Genomic DNA, 9,981 nt, shown 5'->3' with positions numbered 1-9,981 from the left:
GGTGACTGCAGTGAGAGTGCAGATCCGTAAAGGAGGGTGTCAGATGTGGTTCAGCTGAGACAGCCCTACAGCAGCGCCGCCCAAAGTTGAAATCTGACTCTTCAGTTTCTTTTTTTTTCTTTTTTTTTTGAGGATGAGATTTCTGTGAATAGATATGTTCCGGTTTTTTGTGTTTCGGTGCATTTTAGCATCTTTTTTGCTTGTTTGTTTTCTTCTTTGGTTCACTTTCACCCACCGCAAGCAACGCTGACATCATCATGATGACCCACATAGCGATCGCTCATCTTCCACCCTTGATGACACTTTCCTGAGATGACCCTCTCTTCTCTGGGGAAAACACACAACGTTACTGTGCAATAGTTTTACTAATGAGCATCAATAAAATGTTAGTTGTAGTATGTAGTTCATACAACACATCCCTGACTTCCAACCTACCAGTGTTGATTTCAAGATGAGGTGCAATATTCAAAGAAAAGCTTTATAAACCAAAATTGAAACCGAATCATTCACTTTAAAGATACAGTAAGCAAATCCAGGCTCTGGATACTCTGCTATTTAGTCACTGCTGCTTTGAAAACATCTCAACCCCTCTTTGTCCCAATTTTCTTCAATAGAAATGTTTTAACCAGCAGATTGGATTAGTCATCAACTGTGTCATGAAGTCAGGCGGTGAGCCATGGACATCTCACTGGACTTAGCAGCTTCTGGAGTCTCAGGGTCACATCTGTCTGAGTCCATTTCAGACAGTAAATTGAATCTCTAAATGTCCCTCAGCTGTAATGGATTGCTCTCTCTCTGGTTTGTTAGGATGCTGCTGAAAACCTGCTTAATTTACAAAAACCTGATATCATTGTGTGTATGGAGTTAATTTGAGACCCCAAAAAAGACAGAAGAAAACAGAAAGAAAACAGGGATATCATGGCATGAAATAATACGCAGAGCTAATTGTAATGTAGCTACATTGACATCATATCATTCAGACTGTAATTCTGGAGATATCAGGGAGACTTCAATGATATCTCCCACTCCGTTAAACGAATACAGAAGTGTCACCAAAACTGTGTGGAAGTTAAAATCCAATATTAACACTAATTATAATAATTTCAGATCATTCAAAATGAGCTATAACGATAATTTGCTCTCATAATTCTCAATTTTCCCCGACAGCCGTCGTATGTCGTATTTAAATGCTTCGGTCTGTAATTAGCTGCTCATGCTGTCCCCTCAGGGCTACATGCGTCCCCTCAAGCAGCCGGACAGCGGCTCCATCGTGGACCCTCTGCTGGTGGACGAGATGTTCTACCAGATCCCGGAGATCCTGGAGCACCACGAGCACTTCCTGGAGCAAGTCTCCGGCTGCGTCAGCCAATGGCACGACAGGCAGACCGTCGGCCACCTCCTCATCCAATCAGTGAGTAGAGATTAGTTATCGTTAATGATAGATAGTATGTGTCCATTTATGTTTAAAAAAGGTTATTTTAAACTTCTGTTTAACATTGAATGGCATTAGTTTGAATACACGGATGCATTACTACATGTAATATTTTTTAATCCAGCTTCGCCGTTCCTTTCCCTGACATAAACCTGTTTACCTTCATTTTGTTAGAGAATCATCAGTTTTCTTCAGGGGAAATCTAGAAAGTCCAGTTTGTCATTTGCATGAAAGAGAACAGGTTACTGTGGAAAGCCAACTGTAACCCAGAGCCTCGCCCTATGGAGGTCTCTTTATAGTGCTCTCTGCTTTATTTCCACGTTTATTGAGCAGGGACAAATGCATTAAACATTATTTCATATAAAATACTAAACAGATGTCATACCTACAGGTTTCTAGCCAAGGCTCATTTGCAACCCCCTGTCCCTGTGTGCTGCAGGAATGTATTCGGCATATGTTAGCATTGTTGGCTTGTGTGTGTGACATGTACGGGGAATGTTTGACATGCTGAATTTGTTTAAATGCAACAGTATGGATTATAGTGGTACATCCTCATCCTAGAATCAACAGCAACCAATGAACAGCCCCACCCACAAGTACAAGTTGTCCTGCTCAAAAGATGCCGTGCACTTTGAATATTTGTTCCAGCGAGATAAGATAAGGACAGGATTTCCAATATGGTTTGATAACAGCTGTTTAGCTCTATAAAACTGTGCTTCAGGTCAATTGTAGTCATCATTCAAGTGCAGTTGCAGGATTAAACAAAAGCAAACAGGTTTTCTCATACTTATTTTGAATTTTAATCCTGCGAATGTTCCATGAGTTTGTCTTGAAGTTTTCTGATATGGATGACATCCAAAACGTCGTTGACTGTAGACGACTGCTTGAATGAATAAACAGTCATTAAAAGCATTATTGACTGAAGAGTGGACTGAAGGGAAGTTGTTTTTATTAAGATACAGTCTATAGTTGGCAACGCTGCTTTTTTTTAATATTTTATTTTCCCGGTGACCTTTTGTCGACCCATTTCAAGTTTCCCATGACCCCGAGTGTGGCTCTCAAACTAGACTTTGAAAAGCAGCGCTCTAGAACATCCGTGCCGGGCTGAAAGTAGAGTAAAGAATCTCTTATCTCAGCCAAGCATTTACGTAAAGTCAGAAGAAGCACATATTCCAGCGAGGGTTAGGGTTCATAGACAGACCAATAGTCCAGAATGCAGTGTGGCTACAGCTTTTGTTTTTCAGTGAGTGGGGGAACAAAAACTTGCTGGCTCTCTTGCTATGTTAATGCTATTGTTATCCCTCTCAGCGGCACCTCGCAGCTTGAATGAAAGCGTTTCACAAACTCTCACTGGAGACACAAACTGTCACACAAGGGCAATGTGGGAAATGCAGGAAACCTCGAACTGAATTACAAGCAGAGGGAAAGTTGATGCACTAAGTCTACTTTATTGTACCATTCTTCATCTGTGAGATAAATTCACAGATGCTTTATATATACATTGATAAATGTTATTTCCTTTAAAAGGAGAGAAACAGAAGAATGAAATGGAAATGTTTTTGCACAGTTTAGTTGAAGCTGTTGCGGCTCCTCTGCACTCCCTCCCTCCCCCGCTGCCTCCCCCCTCCCCCCTGCTTGTCTCGCTGCTGCAGCTCTATAACGTGCAGCAGCCAGTGAGTTGTACACGCCTCGTTGGCGCAGTAGGCAGCGCGTCAGTCTCATAATCTGAAGGTCGTGAGTTCGAGCCTCACACGGGGCAGCTTGTTTTGTTCAGGTGTCTGCTGTTGTTAGACACTGATGGAACGATGCCATCGACTCTTTCTGCTCTTTCTGTGCCCTGTTATTACAAACGCTTTGAAGACAGACAAATACCATCCCTCCTAAACTGAAATGTACTCTATCATTAGCTGTTCAAGCATCCTGGAAGAGACTAACGGTATTTTATTTTTACCTTAGACTTTAATGTTATCTAGAGTTTTATTTCAAGAACTTGTAAGAAGAAGTGTAAAATGTAACTCCGGATATTCCTTTTTTTTAAGCAGAAAAGATAGACAACCAACTATATTGCATCCTAAAAGACAAGGTTTACTTGGCATAACATCACATTACTTTCTAGCAGCCATAGTATGATCTTTGCCTTGAAGGTGAGAAGATTTGACACCTTCTTTATTGCAGTTAAACGTAGATCAGTTGATAATAGTCAGCAGAGCTGTATTGTATTTCAGCTTTTATATAAAGTAAGGCGCTATCCTCTCCCGTGACTAATCGTCATTGTCCCCAGAGGTTGATCCTCCGTCCTCTCGCTGTTCCTCAGGGACTGAGAAGAGGCAGAGAGGACACTGGGCGGCAGATAATGAAAAGGAGATGCAGGGAGGAACAGAGGAGGGTCAGGTTATGTCATGAGGGTAGAAAGCCGGTTCCTCTCTGACATTCAACACATTTATTTATTTTTGAGCGTTCAGTCTCTCTCTGTGCCCTGCTCTCTGATTTGTGAAAACAAATCAGGTCAGGGTGAGTCATCTGTGTGTTTATGGAAATAATTAAAAACTGTTCAGTTCAGTTGAAGCGTTTGAGAGAATGAAAACTATTCTTCTTTTCAAAAGCCCTCCGAAAAACAAATTGAAAACCACTTACACCGATGTTTGTTTGCGTTTTGGTGGCCTCTCTGATTACATTTCTCTTGTGTTATTATGATTTATTTACACAGTGAGTAATACAACATGTGCTAATGTTGACTAGCGAACCTAATAAGCAATTTCACCAAATCCAACAAGGTACCTGGAACATCAATCTGTGAAGGGTAATTGTTAAACAAGCTGCGGTCACATGAAAGTGTACACATGGTAACTTAAATGTCCTCTTCTGCTTTTCTCCAGTTCTCCAAAGAGACTCTGGCTAATATGTATTCAGCGTACATCGACAACTTTCTCAATGCCAAAGATGCTGTGAGAATTGCCAAGGAGGCCAAGCCGGCGTTTCACAAGTTTCTGGAGGTGAGTGTTGGGTTGTAGTCACAGGATGTCCTGTTTTGTCTGGGAAGCTGCTCTTATGTGTTGGTTTACAAAACTAGAAGCCAGTCTAGACATTTTCTTTGTCTGGTGGAAAGAGCCTTTTAACCAGCTTTTCGAGCCTGAATGAAAAGTGCTTTGTTGTCCCTATTTGAAACATTTTAGGTTTGGGTATATTCTGGTATTTTTAGTTTTAGTTGTTCCTCCTCTACTGGAGGGTCTAAAATGTTTTCACAATACCAGAATAATTTTCTCTTTCAGTAAATTGATATATTTTAATGTATTCTTTTGGGTGTGGAACTGTAAGTATGGAAAAGATATTATCCGTGAAGTGGTCTACAAACCATCCATTTAATCCAATTCAACCAGATAATTCCACTTAAAAACCCAGGGATGTTTTAGCAATATGTCCAGTTATACTTGGTAGACCGCTGTTGTACAGTTTGATGCGCTGCGGTGAGCCACTAGTAATAAATGTATGGGGGGAAAACAGCACAAGTTGGCTGAACAGACGAGAACTCCGATGCAAAAAATGTAATCAAGCACCACAAAAACCTTCCATGTCCACTTCCTGTTCTCAGTTTTCAACCACAGAGAGCTTCGTGCCAAACAGCCTTTGTACAGTGGAATCACTTCGCCATCTTGTGGCGGAGACATGAACTGCAACACCAACCTCATTTTAAACACAAGCTTACTTGTTTTTTTCACACTCTTTATATCCATCCTCCCCCCTACAGCAAAACATGCGCGAGAACAAGGAGAAACAGGCGTTGGGTGATCTGATGATCAAACCGGTCCAGAGGATCCCTCGATACGAGCTGCTGGTGAAGGTGAATGATCTCAAAAATGGAGATGCCTATTTCTGTACTCTGCAAGCTGTCTCATCCTGTGTCTAGTGATAGGAAGCCCATATAAACGGAGATTCATTCATTCCAAGGACCTGCTCAAGCATACCCCAGAGGATCACCCGGACCACCCGTACTTACTGGACGCCCAGAGGGACATCAAGCGATTGGCCGAGAAGATCAATAAGGGCCGGCGCTCCGCCGAGGAAGCAGAGCGAGAGGCCAGGGTCATCCAGGAGATCGAGGCGCACATAGAGGGCGTTGAGCACGTGAGATATTTACTACAAAAAAAGATAAAAACGGTGGCTTTTGAACTGCTATTTGGTTCCGTCCTAAAGGCGTAACAGTTATTTTACATGGCCTGAAGCGATGCTCACTCCTCTCTGTATCTGTGTGGTCGTGTTAGATTCTGAACCCCCAGAGGAAGTTCTTGAGACAGGAAATGGTCATGGAGGCGGTAAGAAGTACTTTCTGCTTGTAGCAAAGTGTCTACATTTCTGTCATGCTGTGGAAAAGAAGTTAAAGTAATAGAAATGATAAAGCTGGCTGTCTCATTACTACAATATTATATTGAAATGTTGATTGTTATATGGTCTCTCCTTTCTCTCTCTCTCTTTGTAGAAGACAGTTGGTGGGAAGAAAGACCGTTCCCTCTTCCTCTTCAGTGATCTGATCATTTGCACCACTCTCAAGAGGAAGTCCGGCTCGTTAAGACGCAGCTCCATGAGCCTGTATGCCATGCAAACACTCTCATAATGCAGATTCCAGACCGCACTGCCTCCTGGTGCTGTACAGCAGGCTACGTTTTCCCTCAATGTTTGACAAAACGTGTCTTCTTTTCCTCTTTCTGTCTTTTCTCCCGCTGCTCACTCTCAGATACTCTGCAGCGAGTGTGATCGATACTTCCAGTAAATACAAGTTCCTGTGGAAGCTTCCCCTGGAGGACGTGGAGGTGGTGAAAAGTAAGGCTCCATCTATAGGTTGAATACTGCTGATGGCATGAAACACATCCTGCTATCCTGTTGTTTATTACTGAAACAAACTTGGAGCCACTCCTGAGCATAATATATATCCTATATGATGACATTAAGTTCTTTAATTGAAATAAATATTTTCTTCAGGCTCCACTCAGGCAACAAACAAGGAAAGCATCCAGAAGATGATTAGTCGATTAGACGAGGATCTCAGCACTCTGGGTCAGATCAGCAAACAGTCCGAGTCCCTCAGCTTCCCTCACCAGGTACTGTGGACCAACACACACATGCATACATGTATACTTTTCCTCCTTTCCCTCCTATAAGTGTTCTTGATTTGTGCACAATGAGAACATTTTGAATGACTGTATTACTTATTGTGTTCTCTTCTCTGTGTCGTTGTTTCCATCTCTCTCAGTCTCTCGACGAGGTCATTAAGGATCTGATGGCGTCGGTGCACAGGGAGCTGTCAGAGAAGCAGTCTCTGGCCTTCAGTATGACCTTCCTGCCCACAAAGCTGGAGTTCACCACAGCCTCCGCCGAGAGCAGCTTCGTCTTCGAGTTCACCTCGCCCGACATTCGGTCCAACTTCGAACAGGCCTTTGAAGACGCCAAGAAGAAGCTAGGTGAGTGAGAAGAATGGTGTTAGTGACTGTTAGGTCCAGTAAACAATGACAGACGCAGCAGCAGCAGCTTGTCAGGCCCATATTGTTCATATATCACAAATCTATACAGCATACACCTTCTATCCTAAGACCTTCAATTTGGTTAAACTGCATTAAGCACCTTGAATTTTTGTTCAATTGTTGTTTTTCCTCAAGCTTCCTTATACAAAAATATATTTTCCTTATTATTAGGATTCTGACTAGGATTTATTAGGCCTAGCGCTACTTTATTTGGTCTAATGTGTGCCATTGTGTTCAGCAATGAACAAGGACCAGTGGGACCCAGAGTTTCTGAAGGCCATTCCTATCATGAAGACGCGTAGTGGAATGCAGGTGAGAGCAGCAGGATGTATCTGCTGTATAATCTGTGTGTCTATAGATGATGTGTGTCGTTGAAATCAAGTCACACCTGTAGACAAGCTCTCTGCTGTTTGTCTCCAGTTTTCGTGTGCCTCTCCCAGCCACACCTGTCCTGACAGCGGCTGTGAGGTGTGGGTGTGTAACAGCGATGGATACGTGGGACAAGTGAGAAAACACTTCAAAGTTTCTGTCTTCATACCAATCGACACTAAACATTCACACATTACAGAGGTGATCACTTTGGGACTGTTTTTCTCTCCAGGTGTGTCTGTTGAACATCAAAGATGAGCCCACGGTGGAGGCCTGCATCGCTGTGTGCTCGGCCAGGATCATATGTATTGCTGCGGTACCAGGACTCAAGGGAAGGTCAGTACACACACAGGTGCATTGACTCTAACCCGGACTTCAATGATATTCATTAACCTGACTTAAACCTCATAGGGAGCGTGGATCCGAGCCCACCCTGGCCTCGACCTCCGGAGCACCTAGTCACACCCAGCAGCAGCTCCACATATCCATCTCTCATTCCTCTTTGGAGCTGACAGAGCAACCCACAGGTTATTATTATATAACGTCTTTTACAACCTGATAAGCAGCAAGAGTTCCTACTTTATCCAATCTTATATGAATATGTGCCCGTCATGAATGGCATTTGCTTGTATTTTACCTGTTTGTATGCAACTTTCCCTTGTTTACTTATTTTCACTGATTGTTTGCAGGACCGGGGGCGGAGCTTGTTCCTTTTGACAGTGACGACACAGATGACGAGGATTCGCCCAGCCCTTCCTCCACTCTACAGAGTCAGGCCAGTCACTCCACCATATCATCCAGCTACGGCAGTGAGTTACAAACATGACACACCGGTCATACTCACCTTCGCTGTATACACTTGTATATTAATACTCTGGTTTCGCCGTCCAAGATGACGAGGGCCCAGGCTCCAAGGACATGGCTACAGAGACCACCAGCAGTGAGGAGGAGCAGGAGTTCCCAGTGGCCAGCTCCTACGGAGCTCCGGGGATGTTGGGGGTCGGCGGAGGAGGGCGCGCCCACACAGAGAGCCCCATGGATGGCCGCGCCATGCGCCGCTCCTCCCGGGGCTCATTCACCAGGGCGAGCCTGGAGGACCTGCTCAGCATCGACCCGGAGGCTTACCAGAGCTCAGTGTGGCTGGGCACAGAGGATGGATGGTACATGATACACACACACACACACACACACACACACACACACACACACACACACACACACACACACACACTATAAATCTTTGCCTTGATTATTAGTGTACAGATTTCATCACCTAATCTCCTATAATTCTTCCTGTTAGCATTCATGTGTACCAGTCCTCGGACAACATCCGGAACCGTAAGAACAGCATGAAGATACAACACTCAGCCTCCATCCTCTGTATACTGTGAGTTACCTTCTTTTCCAATACTTTGCCTTTAGAAAAACTAGAAATAATATTCTTTACTACATTAGAAATCAAAAAAGCTTTGTTTTGAATGTGTGAATGTTCCTGTTTCCGCTGCCTGTATATTCTTGTGGAGCCTACATGATTATTAATATTATCTTATTCACTGTGTGATTTACTTGCCATCCTTGCTTTTCTTTTTCGTCCGACAGGTATTTAGACAACAAAGTGTTTGTGTCCTTGGCGAATGGAGAGGTGATCGTCTATCACAGAGAAGCAGGTAGTTTCTGGGACTCTCAGTCCTCTCAGACGTTGGTTCTGGGCTCGCCCAGCAGCCCCGTCACCAAAATGGTTCCCGTGGGAGGAAAGCTTTGGTGTGGCTCACAGAACAGAGTCCTTATTATCAACACTACCACACTGGTACAAGAGGTAGGTCGAAGGATGGACAGGTGTGTGTGCCGGTGGATAAATGAAGATTCAGATAAGACAATCAGTGTGTGTGTGTCTTCCTCTCAGCACTGGTTTCAGGTGGGCACAGACAGCAGTCGGTGTGTGACTTGCATGGTGGCGTACGGTCAGGGTGTGTGGCTGGCGTTGCAGGGCAGTGCGCAGGTCAAACTGTACCATGCTCAGACCTTGGAGAGCCTGACAGAGGTGGACGTGGCGCCGGCTGTGCATAAGATGCTAGCAGGTAAACACGCATAAGGAATATGAGTGCCAGTGGGTTTTCTAGTAATGTGTATTTATTGTATTGTATATAATGTGAACCATTCATTCTCTCCATTCAGGTGCAGATGCCATCATCAGACAGCACAAAGCCGCCTGTCTGAGAATCACAGCGTTGCTGGCCTGTAAGGATCTGCTGTGGATCGGCACCAGCGCAGGTGAAAATCAGGGGGAAATGATGGAGCGATGAGATTTTGGACAGACATAAAGTGCATGACGGTTATTCTAGTTTTGAATTGAAAAGACAACGCATGTTTCAAGCTAGTGTTCTTGTACAGGGGTGGTCCTCACGCTGGCGATCCCAGTGGTGAGCTCTGGAACCGGGGCCGGGACACTGAAACCTCCCCAGGTGCCGATGGGCTCAGCTCACGGACACACGGGCCACGTTCGCTTCCTGACATCCATCGAACTACCCGAAGGGTTCGACATGAATTTCCCTCCCATGCCAACTGACTCCACAGGTAGTCCCGTCTACTTTCGCAGCAGATAAATTGAACAAAACGAACCAGTTTTATTTTCACTTGTGCCTTTCCTTTGACCTTTTAACCCTTCTC

The 9,981-nt window shown here is 44.2% G+C and overlaps 1 protein-coding gene across 1 annotated transcript in view; it reads left to right on the top strand.

Moving 5' to 3' along the window:
- Positions 1-9,981, top strand: part of arhgef17 (Rho guanine nucleotide exchange factor (GEF) 17) — a 50,831-nt gene that overhangs the window by 36,915 nt on the left and 3,935 nt on the right. Inside the window, exons 4-23 of the mRNA XM_084019151.1 lie at positions 1,229-1,411; positions 4,309-4,425; positions 5,178-5,270; positions 5,378-5,554; positions 5,692-5,742; positions 5,907-6,016; positions 6,162-6,247; positions 6,407-6,525; positions 6,678-6,885; positions 7,184-7,257; positions 7,366-7,449; positions 7,547-7,650; positions 7,726-7,841; positions 8,004-8,123; positions 8,207-8,474; positions 8,615-8,701; positions 8,914-9,130; positions 9,218-9,392; positions 9,490-9,585; positions 9,706-9,888. Of these exons, the coding sequence (XP_083875277.1) occupies positions 1,229-1,411; positions 4,309-4,425; positions 5,178-5,270; positions 5,378-5,554; positions 5,692-5,742; positions 5,907-6,016; positions 6,162-6,247; positions 6,407-6,525; positions 6,678-6,885; positions 7,184-7,257; positions 7,366-7,449; positions 7,547-7,650; positions 7,726-7,841; positions 8,004-8,123; positions 8,207-8,474; positions 8,615-8,701; positions 8,914-9,130; positions 9,218-9,392; positions 9,490-9,585; positions 9,706-9,888 (2,668 nt within the window). The remainder of the gene's footprint in view (positions 1-1,228; positions 1,412-4,308; positions 4,426-5,177; positions 5,271-5,377; positions 5,555-5,691; positions 5,743-5,906; positions 6,017-6,161; positions 6,248-6,406; positions 6,526-6,677; positions 6,886-7,183; positions 7,258-7,365; positions 7,450-7,546; positions 7,651-7,725; positions 7,842-8,003; positions 8,124-8,206; positions 8,475-8,614; positions 8,702-8,913; positions 9,131-9,217; positions 9,393-9,489; positions 9,586-9,705; positions 9,889-9,981) is intronic.

Source organism: Eutrigla gurnardus (assembly GCF_963514095.1).
Source record: "Eutrigla gurnardus genome assembly, chromosome: 10".
NCBI lineage: Eukaryota > Metazoa > Chordata > Actinopteri > Perciformes > Triglidae > Eutrigla > Eutrigla gurnardus.
The sequence above is the reverse complement of the archived record's forward strand: the minus strand, read 5'-3'. Positions and strand labels throughout refer to the sequence as shown.